At 33.5% G+C, this 21,471-nt stretch overlaps 1 protein-coding gene across 1 annotated transcript; it reads right to left on the minus strand.

Annotated features, from left to right (window-relative positions):
* Window positions 1-6,689: 6,689 nt before the first annotated feature.
* LOC145045875 (pleiotropic drug resistance protein 1-like) lies at window positions 6,690-17,387 on the minus strand. The gene is made up of 23 exons (XM_078994170.1): window positions 16,860-17,387; window positions 16,644-16,764; window positions 16,410-16,498; window positions 16,236-16,320; window positions 15,974-16,133; window positions 15,781-15,857; window positions 15,624-15,677; window positions 15,425-15,515; window positions 15,048-15,349; window positions 13,963-14,244; window positions 13,269-13,585; window positions 12,053-12,213; window positions 11,878-11,981; window positions 11,651-11,801; window positions 11,406-11,572; window positions 10,688-11,020; window positions 10,325-10,615; window positions 10,153-10,236; window positions 9,924-10,057; window positions 9,443-9,670; window positions 8,109-8,280; window positions 7,785-8,039; window positions 6,690-6,986 (listed from the first exon to the last, which is right to left on the minus strand). The coding sequence occupies exons 1-23, from the start codon at window positions 17,183-17,185 to the stop codon at window positions 6,729-6,731; spliced, it is 4,242 nt and encodes a 1,413-aa protein (XP_078850296.1). The 5' UTR covers window positions 17,186-17,387; the 3' UTR covers window positions 6,690-6,728.
* Window positions 17,388-21,471: the final 4,084 nt, after the last annotated feature.

Here is a 21,471-nt window from a genome sequence, read left to right on the forward strand (position 1 = left end):
TATTGGTGGCCCTGTATGAAGAGGGATATTGCGTTATTTGTTGAGAGGTGCTTGACCTATCGCGGGTTAAGGCCGAGCACCAGCATCTGCATGGAAAATTTCAGCTACTTGAGGTTCCCCAGTGGAAGTGGGAACAAATTTCTATGGATTTTATAACCGAATTGTCGAAGACCGCGAGAGGTGTTGATGCAATTTGGGTGATTATTGACCGGTTGACGAAGAGCGCTCACTTCCTTGCTATCAGTGAGAGCTCTTCCGCAAAGAGGATAGTAGAGGTTTATATGAGGGAGGTGGTATCGTGACCTGGTGTACCAATCTCAATTGTGTCAGATCGAGATGTACATTTCACTTTACAGGTTCTGGAAGAAGTTCCATGAGGATTTGGGTACGAGACTGCATTATAGTACCGCCTACCACCCACAGACTAACGGGCAAAGTGAGCGGACGATTTAGACGCTCGAGGACATGCTTCGAGCATGTGTATTGGACTTCGGAGGAAGTTGGGACATGTACTTGTCGTTGGCTGAGTTTTCGTATAACAACAGCCACCATTCAAGTATTGGTATGCCTCCCTTCGAGTTGTTATATGAGAGGAGGTGTCAGACTCCCATCTGTTGGGGAGAGGTAGGGCAGTGAGTGATCGGCAGCACTGAGATAGTGCTTCAAACATCGGAGCAGATACAACAAGTCAGGCAGAGGTTGCTCACAGCGCAGAGTCGTTAGAAAAGTTATGCGGATAGGAAGCGATCTGAGCTTGAATTTTAGGTGGGGGAGTTCATACTCATGAAGGTATCTCCTTGGAAAGGAGTGATCTGATTCAGGAAGAGGGGCAAGCTGGGGCCCCAGTGCATTGGTCTGTTCAGGGTGACCACTAAGGTGGGTAGGGTAACGTATCGCTTAGAGCTACCTGCGGAGTTGAGCCAGATTCATGATACCTTCCACGTGTCCCAGTTGAGAAAGTGTATAGCCGACGAGTTAGCGGTGGAACCATTGGAGGATATTCAGGTGGATACGAGCCTAAATTAAGTTAAGAGGCCAATCGTAGTGGTATATCGGAAGATCAAGGTTTTGAGAAACAAGGAAGTGTCACTGATATGTGCATAATTAGTTAATTATTTTATATATATTCTTAGTTATTTTTGGTTAATTATGAGAATAATGTGGACAAAAGGTACTTAAAATGCTTTGAATTGTGTTTTCAGTCCAAAGGATATGCTTGGAGGCAAAAAGGAGAAAAGGAAAGCAAGTGAAGATTAAAGAGTGAAAGAAGGACCTACTCGGCGAGTAGATCGACCCTACTCGGCGAGTACACGGCGATATGCCAGAAGATAAATAGGACTGCTAATTCAAGACGGATAAGTATGCACCTACTCGGCGAGTTTATTCTGCTACTCGCCGAGTACCCTCTGTTTTGGGATATCTTTAAAAGACGAATCTTTATCCCATGGGATATGATTCCTGGCAATTTTTGAAGGATTAGCTGCGACTAAACGGTTCAGAAGGCGCTAAGGAACCCTAAGCTTCAAGAGTTGGAAGAATTCAAGCAATTAGGTTAATTCTACCACTTAGACTTAGGAATTAAACATGTTTGCTTTCATAAACTTTGTTTTTATGTTTGTTTCTACTGCAACTATGAGCTAAACTCGTTTTTGTTTATGTTTGGGGAATACCAAAGAACTCCTATGGTTTAATTATTAATTCTTGCTTAATTGTCTATTGGTGATTTATTAAATCAAGTTTGTTAAAGAACCTTATGTATTAATCACTACTATTTTCTGTTAATTGGAAGGCAATTAGGTTGCATGAACATCACTTAATTGTTAACCTCATATGTCTATGTGAATGCTAAAACGTATGCTTGGAAGTAATGAGTATGAAACTAAGATTAATAAGAAAATAGGAAGATTAATGTGTGAGCTTGTTTGAGAAACCATCAACAAGAGGTTAATTGAATTGATAACTTAATTAACCATTACAAATCTTATTTAATCCAAATAATTAATCTAGGGAATTAATTAGTTTAAACACTTGATCAACGCTTAAATTAGTTAATTGTCTAAGGGTTAGGAGTAATGAATATGAACCTAACTATTATCATTGGTAACCAATAGCAATTAATCTACCTTAACTTAAATAACCATAGGAGTGAATTGGTTGAACCTAAATAGAAACATCTTTATCAAATTTGGTGAATAGTTGTTGCTTTAGTTAATTAGTTAATTTAGTTTGTCTAAGTTTCTAGTCTTGCAAAACTAGAGAAAAACCCTTTACTTTTATTATTTGTTTTAGTGAAAATTAGCTATTAGTTTAATTGCCGTTCCCTGAGTTCGATACCTTACTTATGAATCTATACCACTTAAAGACAGGTTCACTGCCTTTGTGTGCTCAAATTATTAATAAAAAGTAGGGATAAAACTAGTTGAATTTACACACATCAATCACTGGTTCAGGTCCAGCAGCAACATTGAAAAGGGTCCAAGCTGACTTGGGAGCCAGAGACGGAGATGCGGAAGCAACATCCAGAGTTGTTTGTAGAATGAGACTTCCAGGGGAAGTTTGATTCTAGTGGGGGAGAAATGTAACATCTGAATTCCCAGGTATCTTATTTTAATTATTTATTATGAGTTTTGTGGAGGGACTCGGCGAGTTGATGCTCAGACTCACTGAGTAGGATCGCGAATTTTTGACTAGATTAATGATCGGACTCGACGAGTCGATGCGTGGACTCGACGAGTCCACACTGTAAAGTGAAACCCTAAATCTCAAGCCTGAGCCCTATTTAAAGGCCCTTATGGCCTTCATTTATGGCCACTACTCCCCTGTGAAAACCCTAGAGAGCAAAGAGAGCTTTGAGAGCAATTTGGAGGCTAATTCTTCATCCTTTGGTGTGACCTTTCAAGAAGGAGTGGGAAAATCCAAGCTAGATCGATTGTGGAGCTTAGATCTGTGTTGTTCACACTGAGATTCACGTTTTGAGTTACAAGTTCCTTCCCATTTCATGTATTTGCTAGATTCCCTGAATCTAGGGTTTCCTTTGCACCATTTTGAGTTAGATCTTGAAGCATATGATGTCCCAATGGGTGTAGATGATAGATCTAGAGCTTGAGAAGTCCAAAAGGTCCCAAACTTCCAGCTTTATGTTGTTTCATGTGAGTCTTGAGAGTAGATCCCCATTTTAAATGTTATTTATCCATTTTTGGTCTTATATGTGTTGCATGAACGTAAAGTTTGAACCTTTACGTGACTTCCAAGTGCTAGAAGGTTAGATCTTCTAGTTGGACAAGCAGATCTGACCTTAGAAGGTCGTTTAAGTGTTATCATGGGAGGTCCTCGCAGAGTCGATAAGGGGACTCGATGAGTCGAGTCGGTTTGCCTCACGATTCGCGACCTATGATAACCCGTTGAGTAAAGGGTTGACTCAGCGAGTTGAGTGACGATCAGGGGTGAAGAAGACATGCATGGACTTGCTGAGTCACACGAGTGCACTCTATGAGTGTGGTCAAAGTTTGACCGTTGACTTTTGTTGACTTTTAGGGTTTGGTTAACAATTTGACTTGTGGACCATTTGAAGGGTAAAATGGTCTTTTAGCCTTCTTATAGGACATCGAAGAGGCTAATCTATCTTGGAGAGCCGTTATTGAATTAAGATAATTTTTTATGTGTTTAGGCGGAGGCTAGATCAGTGTATACGTGTGCGAGGTTATCCGAGATATCCAAGGTGAGTCTTCTCACTATACATTACCTATAGTGGTATCTAACTGTAGACCGAAGGTTCTTCTGTGTTATGTGTATGTTTGAGATTATGTTCTTTGATATATATATGTATGCTATAAATTTTGTAGACCGGACCGGAGGGTCCAACGATATAGATCGGACCGAAGGGTCCAACGAGTTATGACCGGACCACAGGGTCCAACAAGCTATGGGACTTGAGGGTCCCGCTGAGACACATCGACTGGAGGGTCGTACTATGGCCTTGAGTGGTGTATGTGTTGTATGTTTTATTTTAGGAAACTCACTAAGCATTTATGCTTACAATTGTTGTGTTATGTGTTTCAGGTTCTAGTGATGATAACGGGAAGGCGCCGGCATGATCCATACACACTCGTGGAATTTATATTTTGAGATTCTGGGATATATTTTGTGAGGATAACACTTGATACATTATGTTTTGACATTATTTTATGAGTAAATGTATGTTTTAAAAATGATAAATTGTTTTGAAATTTTTATGTTGTTACAACTTTAACTGGAAAGAGGTTAGCTTCTCGAGAATTTAGAGGCTTCGGACTTTCGTTAGAGCTTGGATATGTCACCGGGGCGTCAGGGTAGTCTTGAGAGGCTTAAAAGTGACTGAATATAGGAGAGAGGTTGGAAATTTTCCTTTAAAACCGGAGCTCTCAGTTCCTATTTATACGATGCTTAAGCCTCCTCCTATGCGGGGTGTAAGCTGCGTACGTTGGGCGTATCGTATGTGCCCAGCCTAGTCATTACGTGTCGGAGTTGGTATGCATGCATGGCTCGCATATAGTGAGAGGGTGAAGGAGCATCGATGTGGCCGGTCCCTGGCCTTGTTTCTGAGTACGCTAGGCGTAATCACATTTATTCAACTTCAAAAATTCTTAACTTTTGCATACGAGCTCCGTTTTTGACATTGTTTATATCCCCGCGTTCGTGAGACTATGCTCTACAACTTTAATTTAGACTCCATTAAAAATTCATAACTTCTTCATCTGACGTCCATTTTTGTCTATCTTTTTTACCGTTGTACTAGTACTGATGAGACATTCGATTCTCGTTTAGGTTGTGCCGCCTAAAAATCACTTGATCTATATTTTGAGTTTTTAGTTGTATACTGTTATATTGAATCTTAGAAAAATCATAACTTCTTCATACGAAATCATATTTTGACGTTCTTATTATGAAAGTTCTGGGTTTAACTTATTATATAACTTTTATTTAGATTGTTAAGGCTAAACGCATTTTATTAAAAACTCACTGCTGCGGATCTTCGATTGATCATAATTTCTTCATTATAACTCGGATTTTATTGTTCTTAGTATTTTTGGAAACCTTGTTACAATGTCTACCACTTTGTTCATCCCAATCGGGATTGTTTAATACTTCATTTTTTAGGGTCGATTATGTAAATACACATAGTATACAAAAATTTCACTTTCTTATTTTAAAAAGAACTATAAATTTATCTATACTATTACATAGATTTGAAATAAAGGTTTGTTACAAACACTTTATAAGATTTAGTATGGAAGAGCACCATTCACATCTTACTTAATGTTTTGTGGATTTGAGGCCGATGTTGGACTAAAGCTTCTAATCCTAAAATCTACTAAATACATATATGTATAATACATATAGTAGAAAGCAAGCTTCTAATGATATAGCGAGTGGGAGGTACATGGAAATTAAAGTAGCTCAAGCACCATAACCTGATGTAGTAATAGTTGGCACTAGTCTTAACAAGGATTGTTAAACATGAATAATAGCTATTCATCAACACAAATTGTTTGCATTAGTGGTAGAAATCATCCATGACTCGAGAATTATGGTATCTCTAATTTATGAGCCTTTATTGATGGTTTCTGGGAAATCCATCAAATACCAAGATACTATGTTAGATCTCGAACCTGATAAATGACTTAGAGTTATAAACATGAGATGTAATCCATGTATGTGCGCTTGATTAAAAGTTATCCCTATAGCAAGGCTAGAAGGAGTAAATAATTCTTCTAGAAAGAATAATTTACATGGATAACCATACACATTTAAAGCAAGACTTGTTATAAAAGGATTTTCTCATACTCATGTCATTGACTACAGATCATACTCATGACAAAATGGCTAAAGTCTTGTACTGTTGGGGTGCGAACAACTTGCAATTTCCGTGAACTCTCTAGGAGACTCTTCATCTCTTCTTTACCTTGAGTTATTGAAGAATACTGGCTTATCTTTTGCTCTCTTGAAGTTCATATTGGTTATGAACTTCAAGCTTAAGAGTTACAAGTATATGTAGTAGCACCTACATCAAGTTGAGTCATTGTTGGTGTCTCAAAGGTTCGAGATTCTTCATCAACTTCCAAGCCTCCCTTGAGGATTCAAAGACTACAAACGTTGTTATTTCTTCATCCTTTCTATGGTTGGTATTTTATCTTTCTATAACTTGCAAAAAGATCCTTGGTAGGTATAAAATGTTATGTTATGTTCAAAATTTTAAGTCTTCTGTTGCCATATTTTCTAGTTTATGAAACTATTTTTGAACTAAAACCCAACATTTGAATCATGTCATTGTTTTTTGTGAGAATATCAGTGCCATGTATTTGGCTTCTAATCCTATTCAACGCTAAAGAACCAAACATGTAGAAATAAATTTATATTTTGTTAGTGAATGAGTTGTCGTTGGTCGTGTTTGTGTTTTGGAAGTTCAATCTGCTCACCAATTTGCTGATATATTTACTAAGGGCCTTCCTACATCTTTGTTTTTAGATTTTTGGAACTGTTTAAACATACAAGAGACTTCGGCTCTAGGAAGCAGTGTTAGAATTATTCGTATGTATTTTAGTTTCATTATATAGTGTAGGGGTGTCTGTGTAAATAATACATCTATATATTGCAATGGAATATACAGAAACCCTAATGTGTATTTTTCACAAATAATTAAAAAAAGCCCATTATTAAAACAATATTATTTTTCCATTAACAATGGAGTTCTATCTCTTCTGGAAATTAAAGGACTTAATACAATAAGCAAAAATAACTGCATAAATGATCAATAATCCCACATGAACACCTGCCACAACACCAATGAATTTGTGTTTGAACCCGAAATATCGTTGCAGGTAACCTTTAAATGTCTCCCCGCTCGAGAGCACATCCGTAAAGTCCCCAAACTGTGAAACAACTAGACCATATAGTGTCCATGCAATCGGATCTCCCCAGTAGTACCATCTCCACCACACCGGAATTTTCTTCAACAAATGATAAAAACATACATTGTCGTAAAAATTGAAAATATTTTGATTCAAGTTTTTTATATCAACTACTTATGTGTTCGTTTTCTTTAGTTTAATGAGCTAACGAGGCAAGATCTAACGATGTAAACTATATATGAGAGTTCTTACTTGAGGCACGGTTTGATGTCTTCCTAAAAGCGAAACCACACCAAAAAGAGTGGCCTTCTAGCTCTAAATAACAGAATTTCATTTTTTCGGTTTCCGATGTTTTGGGTTCCATCACATCAGGGATTTTTTTTTCCAATTCTTTCTTGGTTTTTAGGTTTTCACATGGATGATTATCACTTCCCTCCAGAGGTTATGTAGTATACATATTGATTATAAACTAGTTAATTAATTACACAACTATTACTTACGCTCTTATAACTATAATTTTATTTTTTTGCATGGTGATTTGGGTAAGTTTCTCCAAAATATTATCAAATGAAAAAGACATTTCAAATTTTCACCCAATTAGTTTATTAAAATTATACATAAAACAATTTTGTTCTAAAGTTGTTGGTTTGGTTCGGTCTTTTTAAACAGTAAGAAACCATAAAAATCGACTTATACATAAAAACCGAAGTGTCAATTTAGTAGAACGTTTTGTCTGTTTTCTGTACCCCCTACAAAGAAGTGAGATTTTCTCCTAACTTTTTAAAAAATTTATCCTTTTCACATATTCCCTATCATTTTCCCAAATTTGTGGTAATTTCTCAAATAATTTTCAAACATCAGTTATCAAAGTGGAAAAAATATAAGAAAGGTCCTTACAGGTCTTGGGATGATAAATCCAGAGAACAGATTCCAGAGACTTATAAACGCAGCACCAATTATGGCAGCGGCCTCCGCATTTGGCGTGACTGCAATCGTCATCATACCAAAGAACGTCATGTAGAGCAAGCAACAGAACATGAAGAAGAAGAACCAAAAGAATTTAGCAGCCGTCCAATCATATCCAATCATTGCATACACTATAAGCCCATAAATAATAGATTGTGAAAACACATATGGAATTTCCACGAGAACCTATGTAAGAAAAAAAAAGCATTAGGATACTAAATGGTATATATAACAAAGGAAAGTTACACGAGTTACCTGAGCAAAGGCATATGGCAACGCAGAATACATTCCAGCCGCTCGTTCTCTATAAAACACTGTTCGTTCTATGTGCACCACAGGCTGTACTGAGGACATGTTTAGGTAGCCTATGAAGAGGACCGATGTATACATGGAACCCATTGCATTGCTCAAATCTTGTGCAGTTTTCCTGAAATGTATGTATGTGTTAGATATGTATAGTCCTTGATTTTAGTCCACAAAAGCACTTGTGAAGAAAGTTGAGAGATTCTGTAATATGTATGTAGGAGAGTGCATGTCTAGCAGAAGTGATACATAAACACACACCCCATAAATGGAGGCTCTGCGAGTTTCGACTAAATGTGTGTTGAGTCCCTAAGGATGCTAGACCTCAAATGTGATATGAGTCTTGGTTTTTTCACCAAAATATCCCTTCAGGAGAGTGGTAAGTTAGTAAATAAGATCATGTTACTTATATGGGACTTTAACACATCCCAAAGACGTAGGCTCAATGATTTTATGCATGGATACTAGCTAGTGCCCAGTGATGGTACAATGTTAATGTTATCATCCAACATAACAAATGGAATTCAACACAAGAACAAATGATAAAGGCTTCCTTCTATTAAGTTGAAACACTCAAAATATAAGGATAAACAGAGGTAACCCTAATGCTTACTAAAAATTTTAAACTCTAGTTCTCTCCAAGGTTCAAGACCAAATTTCACAAAAAGATGATCCATATACTATTTGTCATAACAAATTACTCCCTATGTCCCATATTAGTAGTCCATGTTTCCTTTTTAGTTTGTCTCAAAATAATTGTTTACTTCTAAAAATAAATATCACTTTTACCAAAATACCCTTCATTATTAGTTAAACTACCATAGAATTAAATACAACTACCATGATATTAAAGGCAACAAAAGGATACAATTGTTATTTCATTTGATATAGTTAGTGGTAATTAATATTTTCCTAATCTGTGTGTGTTTCGTCTGTACACAATAATTTGGGACAGAAGGAGTATATAATATAAAATACTTCAAGTTTCCCTGCACTAACAAGATGCTCTTTATTTTTTGATATGCCCTAATACCCTTTTCTAGAATATGTGGCTTAATTAATGGATGCATAGCAGTTGATGCGTAAAGTGTTGGATTTTGCACATGTGACCGCATCTAGCCATTGTAATACTCAGACAATATGTGTGTGTGTGTGTCTATATATATATATATATATATATATATATATATATATATATATATATATATATATATATATGTATGTATGTATGGAAAATATGTTTAAAAGGTAAAATGTGAGGAATAATTTCTTTGGGTTTTTTTTACCTTTTACCACCAAGATCCCAGAACATAGATCCAAACAACAGTGCAGTCATTGTGGTGAAGGTGAAACGAACAGCAGTGTAAGTCGCGTTTCTCCAATATGAGCGTCGTTGTTTCCATAGACATGCCCAACATTGGGTGAAGAAGGACTGCGAGTATTGAGTTGGGAAATGCAAGTCGTTTGAACTAGAATGTGGTTCACTTAGTTCTGCAATAAGGGCTTTGTTCCTACTGCAATTTTGTTTCACCAACAAGTTAGCAAGCAGTACTGGTTCTACATATGGTCACCATTTGTTATACATGACAAAACAGAACACACTATGTTGCCTTTGGTTTGGATTCATGTCAATGGGACAAAAATTGCAATCTTTTATCCTCTCGCTTAAACCTCAGTACATGTACAACCTCAGTTGTTTTTTTATTGTCTTGCGTAACTATCAAGGCCATAAGGAATGAGTTATTGTGCCGTAGCACTACTACTCACTTATATAGGTCAGAACTCTTGTAGATTTCAGTGAAATCGACTCCCAAAGCAAGTTCTTGTGACGAAGTAGTGACTTCCAACACCCAAGTCGCAGGGTTATACCCATCTTTAATTTTAATCACTCCATCGATAGCCTGGTTCACAAAAGAAAAAAAAACTAGGTCTTATAGTTAAGCTTAATTATCACTCTACACTTGATTAGATCTACACAAATGTGATTCTATACTACCTCAAAGTACTTGATCAAATTGCAAGATTGGTGACCAATGGGTCCAACATATATCTCTCGTCCTCCTCTTTTCATCAAGAACAACTGCAACATTATTTGGATGATAAGTTCAATGCGTAAAGGTTTATGTTGTATATGATTTAACCAGATTTAGTGAATAATACGAATGTACCTCATCAAAAGCTTCAAATATATCGATGCTAGGTTGATGAATGGTGCACACAACTGTTCTACCCGTGTCCACCGTGTTCCTAACCGTTCTCATAACAATAGCAGCCGCTCTAGCATCAAGACCGGATGTTGGTTCATCCATAAATATTATAGATGGGTTAGCCACCAGCTCAACCGCTATGGTTAACCGCTTTCGTTGCTCTGTTGATAGCCCGTTGACCCCTGGCAACCCTACTAAGGCATCTCTTAAAGGATTCAGTTCCACAAGTTCCATCACCTCATCAATAAACATCTGCCAGAAATAAACACCATTACATCTTATCTTTCTTAACTATCGATACTATACTTAACTATGTTTGCTAACCTTTCTAGTGCTTTCGTTAACACTTGGTGCCAATCGTAGCCAAGCCGAGTAGATCAATGATTCATAAACAGTAACATGAGGAGAATGGATGTCATTTTGTTCACAATACCCCGAAATCCTAGCAAATGTTTCTTGTTTCTTCGGATACCCAGATATCCGAACATCGCCCTCTATAATCCCGCCAGTTTTTCTACCTGCCAACACATCCATTAATGTAGTTTTACCGGCACCGCTAACCCCCATAAGCGCGGTAAGAACACCAGGTCGAAAAGCTCCACTTAAACTCTTGAGTAACACCAATCTATCTTCACTGACACCTTGCTCTTTCATTTCCTACAAAATTTTCCATTAGTGATTATTTATTGTTACATTATATCAATTGTAAGTGTTTGTGTCCCACATTGGCTAGACATGGTTCCATCAGCCAAGACATATGTTAGACTCTCTCCTCTCTCACCAAGTGTTCTTTTTGAGAGAATCTAGGACTCTTATTTAACTCTAATGGTATTAGAGTCTACGTCTAGTACCCTAAGCCCTCAACACATCTAGTTTAATCGCATAGAGTGTCGGTTTAGGGGTGCGGTACTGTTCTATATCAACAAGAAACGGTCCCATATACCCTCTATATATGTTAAAGTCTTCTATATCTTTTCGAGGACTCAATTCGAGAGAAAATGTAAGACTAAACATCTGCATCAAATAGTAAATAACATGTAACCTGTGGCATAACAACGGAGTACTTGATATTATCAAACGTGATGCAATGTGGTTCAAATGGAAGAACCATTCCTCTCTTCTTGTTTTGATTTCGGTCAACTATTGTTGGTGATAACTCAACGGCATGTTCTTCGTGTTCTGATGTGTCTGCTCGAATTTTCTTATATGCTATAGAGTTCAAACACCATGTATTACAAATCAATTTACAGACATAACGATAATACAATGCCATTTAATGTTGCTTACGGTTAAGATACTCGAGAAACAATGTGTAACACAAATTGAAGATTATCATGAAACCAAAAAGAGCCCCAAAACCTATCCAATACCAGTAAGTTTCCGCGAACATTCCTCGAGAAGTTAGGATAATTCTCCCAAGTGTTGAATTGCCGAATGGCTATGAACAAATAAGTCCATGTTATCGATATGTATCGTGGTACAATGTAATTTGCATATCAACTAAGAATCTTTACCTTTTGGAACTTATGTCCAAGAAACTCATTTACTACAATTCCATTCATGGCATACATCATTGGTGATGACCAGTATCCCCAAATCCACCATTTTTTCACATCATCTTTAGAATGAAGAACATGTGTGTTATTTTATTAGATATATTGGAGGATTTTGAACGATTGGAAGATTTACCTCGTGATAAAACGAATCCACACAATGCAAAGAGTATGACAAGTGCAAAGGTACCAAATGTGTTTGCAATAATATTGTTGCGGCCTACTGACGCAATCAATCGGAATAATGCTGAAGCCATTTGGTTAACAAGCACAAGCAACAAGTAGTACTTGAAAAATCTGTGAAACAACAAAAATCTGTTAAACAAGCTTAATAACATCCTAGTTTGTTGTGGAGCAGATTGAGGAATTGATCGGTTTTCATATAAAAACAAAATCGACTAGAAAAACATCGGTTCCTATGCCCCAAAAAAACAGATGTTTGATCTTTTTTTCATTTGGTTTTTCAGTGATTGGGTTCAACAATATCTGCTTTTGGCTTTTTGAGATTTTGGTTTTTTGGATTTTCAGTTTTTAATTAAATGATAAAAATAGCATCTGAATACATAGAGTTTTAATAGTCATAATCAATGAAAGCATGTAGATGATATTAGTTGAATTAAGAATATATAATAACAAAAACAGTTCAAGAATATAACAACTATCAATAAAACTAACTAAGGTTGTGTATGGCCCTCCACAACTAGTTGATAAGCTATATTATTTTCTGAACTTTTTTAAATTGTCATGTTTTGCAAGCCAAAAAGTAGTTTATAAGCTACTTTTTAAAAAAAACTACTTACACTAGCATTTTATGAATTTTTTTAAATTTTTTTAAAAATATACTCCTTTATTAATTATAGACTCCTTTATTAATTATTGAAACACATTCTTTTAAATGTCATTTTAAATAATTATATATTTGTCAGCTACCTTCTCAGCCAATCAAACAACATTTTTTATAAGCTAGCTTTTCAACTATCAACTAGTTTTCTATTTAACAACTAATTTTTCAGCTAACAGCTACCTTTTCAGGTAGTACGCAAAATATATCCTAGGAGTATAATAGAAACCGGACATTAATATCTTCAATAGTTAATCAAGCAAATAACTTATATACTTTATAAGGATGTTCTACATTACTAGAAAACCAAGTATCATCAATTTGATTCATCAATTTTTCAATTTTTTTGGTTAAGATACTTCAACTTATTTGTTTTTCAATACACCCTTAGTCATTAAAGCTTAATGCAATGTACCATTTTTTTTCTCTAACGCATGTGTTTATGCACTCAATAAATATATCTCTTATGTTTCCGTCCTACGTCATTGGTAAGTAGTAAATAACTAAATACCTCCAGATATTGGGATCAAATCCAATTACATAGTAAGTGAGGAGTGTCCAAATCGCGGCTTCACCAAACGAAATTGGAATCTTGACAATCCACGTCGGAATAGCATATGCCCATGTTGGATAGAATAGAAAATCCCGTTGCTTGTAGAATACTGGAAGCTTTGCAATTGTCATTGCATTCTCAGCCATCCCATTAAACATTAGCGTTGTGACACTAAAAAACAAAGCACCAACGTAAAGTCCTCCGTCTTCAATCCCATGCTTATGCATATCAGTTCGGAAAAACATAGTCATTGTGATAACCGCCATAACTGTCAGCTGGAATCAGGCAAAAAGAATCAAAAACTAAAAAATATATATCATCACATAAGTCACATATGTGGAGTCCTAAATTCTCTCTTAGCATATATAGAGGAAAGTTTGACTGTTTCTAGCCAATAGATATGTGGAGTCCTAGATTCTCTTTTAGCATATATAGAGGAAATATTGGGATTGTTTCTTGCCAATAAGGGACACTATACACACCCCTAGAGAAGTCGAGGCTCTATGAGATTAGATTAAACGTGTTGATCCCTTATAGAGAGGATGTGGACTCCAACATATATATAGAGGCATATGAGACCGTGTTTAGTCAATGTGAGACACTAATATATCAAATAGTAGACGAGGTAGAAATCGAATTCAATCGTACGCACTTGGAATAGTTTGAAAATGTAGATGAATGAGTTTCTTTTTATAAGCAACATTTCTCTATCAATACAAGCTTTCAAGAGCTCCTTCTTGCTTAGCCCAAACTTCTTGTGTGTAAGAGCTGCAGGATGGCTTTTGCTTTTGTCAAACGGGATTGCAAGTTCATTGGCTAGCCTTCTTCCAACATGAAATGATTCATACGCTTGAGCAAATTCCTTCACCGTCACAAATCTGTAAGCCTCGTGTCTTCTCATCCAGTACTGTTTCTGATCATTCTTTGATGTCACCTATAAAAACAAGAAACATATTGAAAATGTGCATAACTTTTGATTTAGGAGGCATATGGTGATATGGGGTCCACTAACACATGAAAACGTCTGGGCCCAAATTTTCCTCATTTGGAGCTCCAATTCATTTTCACTCGTTTGAAAAAAAGATTAAAATTAAATGGTGTGAACTGAGGTATTTTTTTCAATCATGTAGTATGATCAATAAGAAATTTCAGTATTCTAGGAATAATTTTAGATTTTGAGAGAACCTGCCAAAACTATGAATGTGCTATAGAAGGACCTCTTTGTATACCTAAAGATTATTACAAAAAGTAATATTGGGCTAAATGCAATGAATAACAACCTAAATCCAGTTGTATGTGTATTATGGAATCCTCTTTTTATTTCATTCGATTACAACATTGTACTTTCAATTTTATTTTCTTATTAACGCAATATTTGTGGAAATATTCACCCTAATATAGTATTGTACCTTCAATTCTTTTTTCTATTAGGATATTGTACTTCAAAAAATAAACCATGTCATAGTTATGGAAATCATTTTTCATTTGGCTGACAATCTAACATTACTATAATTAGATAGAGATTTCTAGGTATAATGTTGTAATTAGGAGTAAGTTAAAGTAGCATTCTATAATAAACAAATCAATAAAGTTACGTTGTTATTTCTTGTATATATAACCCCACAATTCCTCTTTAGAGTTGATTTCACTATTTTGTGCTTTCATCCTGCATAAACATAGCTCTATGATGCTCCAAAACAAAGATAAACACACTTTTTGGACATAGGCAATACTTACTTCTTGCAAGAAATCAGCAACAGCCTTCCTTTCGGGGCATTTGAATCCCAAAGATTCAAAAAACTCGAGCACATTTTCACGTGGACCCTGATACACTATCTTTCCATCACTCAAAACCACAATGTCATCAAATAAATTGTATGTCTCTGGTGCAGGCTGGAGAAGAGATATGATCGCTGTTCCTTCAAGAATTTGAACATATTGCTTTAAAGAATTCACTATTTGGAAAGTCGTCGAACTATCCAAACCAGTAGATATTTCATCCATAAGTAGAACCTTCGATGGTCCAACTATCATTTCTCCTGTAAAAGTTTATCAAATTAGTCAAATAAGTCATGTCATATGTGTCTTCAAGAAAAACTGACATTTAATTTTACCTGTTGTAACACGCTTTCTTTGCCCACCGGATATACCTCTTATCATATCATCCCCTACCATCGTGTCTGCACACATATCTAACCCCAATATCTGCTCAATAAATAGTTTTTGTCTTATCATTCTTCAGTTACTTTTGCTTTTCATTTGCATATAAATATAATATGAACATTATGATAGAAAAAAAAACTTAGAACATACCTTGAGAGTGTAATCTGTGACAATACTAGCTTCTTGACCTTCCGATGCAGCAGCCTAAATTATAAAAAATCAATCATGCATAATTATTTTTACGGTAATATATATATACTTCAAGAAACTAAACAAATTTTTTTCTTTAAAAAGATATATTCCATGCCTTCATATAGATATCAATATCGGGATCCGGTTTAATGTTTGCGCTTTTTTCTCTTCTTGACAACTCAGCCAACATCTCTGCGATATATATGAGGAAACCCCGTATATATTTCAGTGTTAAGACATAGTCTAGAACTTGAAATCTTGAAATATATATGATTTATTGGAGAGATAAATGTGTTTCTTAAACTAACCATAACGTGATCCAATGCCTTGGCATCGGGCAGAGAAAGCCAATGTTTCTCTAACAGTCATTTCTCCAATATGAACATCGTTTTGACTGATATAAGCAGACGTTCTTTCGGGTACAAACTCATGTAACTCATGACCATTGTACGTCACCTTTCCAGTGCTCTTTGTACATGAATTTAAATATTCAAAAGTTAACGTAATAATTTCTTAATAATAAACCCTACTGATACAACTCTTTCAAACTTTGCTTTACTAAGTTTTTACCTGAAGCTCCTTAGAAAGACACCCAGCCAAGGCCAATAGCAATGTTGTCTTCCCCGAACTTGGAGGACCCAAAAGTAATGTCATTCTGAATGATATTTATGTAAGAATTTAGCGAAAGTAATGTCATTTTGAATGATATAAAAAGCTATCAGATTCTGTGTTCTTCCTCCTAACCTGCCTGGTTTGATGATGCCACTAACATCATCAAGGATAGTTATGTGCCTTTTTGTGTTCCGAGTTAAATGGAGAAAACTCAAGAAAGCCTGTTAAAAGTCAAAAAAATAATAGTAATAAAATAAAAAATAAAAAGTTTATCAGAAGAAAGGTTTTCCTGAAAACTTAAACAGAAGCTATTAGCTATAGTCAATTTATATGTTTGTCAATTTAAATTATTGTCATTTAATTTACCTCTGCAATATCAATGTAGAAATTGATAAAACTAGGTAGAGCTCTGCTTCCTGTATTAATATCTGCCTCCACAGTCAGATGCTCATATCTGACTTCAATCGTTGGCAAACTAATCCCAACCCTGAAATATAATCCGATAATGTGCTTGCATGTAGGTGTGTTCATATTACAATAATAATGAAATAAACGAGATAGTAATGGGAAAATCTTCAGTACCTATCGATTCTTTTTCTTAGTTTCAACAAGAACTTTTCGTTATCTTCGTCTGCAACATTAACAAGCCGATCAAGTAATCTCTTTCGTTCTGGAACCCCAAGATTACCAATATCGATTTCATTTGGTCCGGTTGACCCAAACAAAAGACCTTTCTTCAGACGATCGAAAGTGGGTAGTTTTTCGAGAGCAGCCCATTTAAGAGCTTCTTCATCGTTTTCTTCACGAGAAGATTTTGAGAAAACATCAATGCCAGTTCTTGAACTGCTACTTCCTCTTATGCTCCCTAACCCTATACTTCCAAATTTATATTTATCACTTCCATCCATTCTAACCCACAACCGAGAGGCAAGTTTTTTAGCGTTTTTAAACCAAGTTTTGATGTGGGTTTTTTATAATTAACGTCAAAATCGAAATGGATTTCAAACTTCGGATGAGAATAACGGTTTTGAAATGCTTCAAAACACTAACAATTTACCCTCATTTGTAATGAGAAGAAGGGTTTTGCATATGTTAAAGTACAAGATGAAGGTTAGAAGGGGTTTAATAGTAAGGTGATCGGCAATATTTGAAACTTCTCGCAGCTTTTAAACCAAAAATCAGAGAGGATACTCATTTGGACTTTCGACACAAGATGACACGTCGTAGGATATGGTAAAAAGATAAAGGAATGATTCATTTTGTTTGTTCGCGAAAAAAAATGTAGAAAAATAACTTCTTTATCTTCCTACCAAAAAATTCATTATTATTTGATCTTTTATATATATATATATATATATATATATATATATATATATATATATATATATATATATATATATATATATATATATATATATATATATATAAAAGATCAAATAATAATGAATTTTTTGGTAGGAAGATAAGAAATTATTTTTCTACATATTTTTTTCGCGAACAAATAAAATGAATCATTAGATGATTCATTTGTAAGATGATTCACAAGAAAAAATTATCAAAAAAGTATTTCGATAATTCATTTATACAATGATTTTGTTGTTATTCACTAAAATTGTCATAAAAATAAAAATTTTCTTAATTTAATTAAAAATAAATGATAAAGATGTTTTTTTTGGAAATTTTTTCTTATGAATCATCTAACAAATGAATCATCTAGTGATTCATTTATTTTGTTCGTCAAAAAAATATGTAGAAAAAAAAACTTCTTACCTTCCTACCAAAAAAAATTTTTACCGGATTTATATCCTATATATAGTAGGGTTCAATTGAAAAAAAAAAAAAAGGTTGAGAATGGGGGAATCATTCTCAGCCAATCATTTATTTTTGCCGCAAAAAACCTCCAACGTACCAGCAGAAATAGGAAAGGAATGCACATGTATTTTCCAACAAAACATATTTCCTTAAACTATGCTAATTATTACCTTAATATATACAAAAACATAGTTTTTTTCGTTTTTTTTTTAATTTTTAGAAGCAATTTTTATCAAAAAATGATTTTAAATATACCAAAATTCATGATTTTTTATTCTCCACAAATAGACATCCATATTGATATAGTTTTAAGATAAAATAAAAAAAAATTATATATGTTCAGCTATCGTTATTCATAAGTGAATAAAAATGTATCTGATTTTATTATAGTACATTCGTTATTCACTTATGAATAAAAAGTATGATTTTTTTTTTTTTTTACAATTTAAGTATCATTCATATATGAATATAGCATATAATAAACATAGTATATTCATATTTTAATATTCGACGATGCAATTACTTGTGAATATTAACATAGTATATTCACTTGTGAATATTAGATGGTATATTCACTTATGAATATTAAATGATATTTTGATATGTGAATATTACATAGTATTACATGGTATATCACATGTGAATATTACATAGTATATTCATTTGTGAATATTTGAATATTAGATGATATATTCACTTATGAATATTACACAGTATATTCACATATAAATATTACAAGGTATATTCACTTGTGAATATATTCACTTATGAATATTTGAAGGTATTTTGACTAATATATATAATTTTTATATGTTATTCACATATGAATAACATACAGACTTGCATATTTGTTAATAATCATATATTGATTCGGGTGAGAAACACATATTCATATGTAAATATAACGTGGTAATTTAGTTTATGCATTTCATCAAACAGTTGGAGTGCATACAAGTTAACTATTATAAAAATGTTAAAAACATCAAGTTATCAATTCCAAATCATCATATACTTCCGATTTCCACTTCAGATGCGACATCCTATGTTTGATCGATTTCTCATTTTGATTTTTATTTCCGAAAATCTGATTAGGAACCTGTGAGTACCGATTTTGAGTCCTTCAACATCAACTGTGATTGCTAGTCTAGAACTCTGATTCCAATTTCATGAACAACGACGAAATTCCGATTTAGTTGAAGAAATCTGGATGATTATTGAAGGTTGGAGGAAAATTTTTGATGATGAATGAACTGTTATCGAATTCTCTATAGTTACGTATTAGTGATTGAAGGTTATTAACATATTTATAAGTTTGCCACTGTGTCTTTTTTGTTTCTTAGATTAAATGAATGGCTGAGAATGATTCCCCCATTCTCAACTTTTTTTATTTTCTGAATTGAACCCACACATATATATATATATATATATATATATATATATATATATATATATATATATATATATATATATAAGTTTAATAGATAACCATAATTATTGGTTTTTCAAGGAACCAAATCTTTTTTTTTTCAATTTCTATAGTTTATTCTTTATCGAAAAAAAAAATTAAATATCTAAATTCATATATTAACATTGTGAAGGTGAAAAATATTTTTCGGATTCACCGTGTGAATCCGGATTCATGTTGTGAATTTTCAATGATTCACATTGTGAATTTGACGTTAAAAAAATGAATTTTATATCATTGGAAAAAAGATAAAAAGTTATGAACTTTTGTATTTTTTGTTTTTTTTTCTTATAAAAACTAAGTTCTAAAAGTTGAAAAAAAGAATTGGTTCTTTGGTTTCTTATGATTAATTATTGAGTATATATATATATATATATATATATATATATATATATATATATATATATATATATATATATATATATATATATATATATCATTATATTTCAATATTTTTAACAAACAAAAATATAAACTAACATATATATATATATATATATATATATATATATATATATATATATATATATATATATATATATATATATAATATAAAATTGATACAAAATTAATGTTCTAATGAATTATTTTAAAATAATATTATTTATAAAAAATTTATATTTGTTACTATTTAATAAGAATATAACAATATATAAAACATCAAAAAATTTATAATATTTTTATAAAATATTACAAATTGCATTACAGTGAAAAAACAATTATCCTCGTAGCAATATGTTCTAGAATATTATAGATAATATTTTGTTAGAATAATAATTTTTTATAATTATTTATATTTTTATATTCCTTTTTCTATTAAAAATAATAATAATTAATGTAAAAGAATTTACTTTTTTCTCATTTTTTATTTTGTACTCCCAAAATATATGGCCAAATTCGAATGGTCATGTTTGAGAAGAATTGCTTAAGTAAAGAATTTATATTTCTATTGTTACTCTTTAATCATTATGAATGAATTCACGTTTACTTTGTTTGTCTCTAATTTTTATCAAATATGATCATTCCAAAAAATTTCAAGGTAATATCTCAAAAAAAAGGTACCGCTCATTGTCATATTTTGTATAAATTCACAGGCGATAAAAATATACGATATATGTCGTGTTTCGTTGCCTTGAATAAATAAATAAATAAACATGTTCCACGCTTATTCATTTCATATGTCATCCATTGTTTTTTCTAAAATTTCATATTCTCTGATCGAACGCTTTCGCTATTGTTACTCTCTAGGTAAAAAATACAAGCTATTAGCGCCTCCATCGGCCATCATCTTCTCACCATCTGATACATGGCGCTTCTTCCTTCGTCGCCATCATTTGATGGCCAAATTGATGTATCCAACTTCTTTTCTCACTTTCTCCACACCATCAATCGATGCCTCTACCTTCATTCATTGCCACTAATTAACACATCCACATTCTTCCATGTACGTGAAGTCCTAACCCTAACTCCGAACATATTTTTTTCCTAAGATTGTTTAATAATGATGTCTAGTTATGACTTTTCAAGTCTCGAAAAGCTTGACATTATGCAGTCAATCACATTACTTTTGTCGAGAAACCCCTTGTCTTTTCCATACCTCCAAAGACAATCAATCATATGTTGGTTTGTCATCACAATCGTGAGTCCTTAGGATACTACATGATTTTGACACCAACGAACAAGCCTTATCTGATTGAGTACTAAATGCAGGCATATCATTAATGTTTGCACTTCAAGAAATGTCAATATTGTTGACCTATCAGTAGATTATATTTAGCAACCCCTATATATTTAAGGATTCATGGTGATAGGTTATTGCAGATTGTGAGAACCAATTATGATATTTACTTTAGAAGTAAATCTATGATTAATCAGACAACAGAAAAGGCATCATTTTTAAAAATGTTTGTGATTTTG

This window comes from Lactuca saligna, chromosome 5 (assembly GCF_052625555.1).
Source record: "Lactuca saligna cultivar CGN05327 chromosome 5, ASM5262555v1, whole genome shotgun sequence".
NCBI classification, from domain to species: Eukaryota; Viridiplantae; Streptophyta; class Magnoliopsida; order Asterales; family Asteraceae; genus Lactuca; species Lactuca saligna.

Coding starts and splice junctions, on each gene's coding strand:
- LOC145045875 (XM_078994170.1), bottom strand. CDS start 17,185: ATGGATGGAAGTGATAAATATAAATTTGGAAGTATAGGGTTAGGGAGC. Junction 16,765..16,859: donor CTAAGAAAAAGAATCGATAG/GTACTGAAGATT, acceptor ATTATATTTCAG/GGTTGGGATTAGTTTGCCAA. Junction 9,671..9,923: donor AAGAGTTCTGACCTATATAA/GTGAGTAGTAGT, acceptor ACAAAATTGCAG/TAGGAACAAAGCCCTTATTG.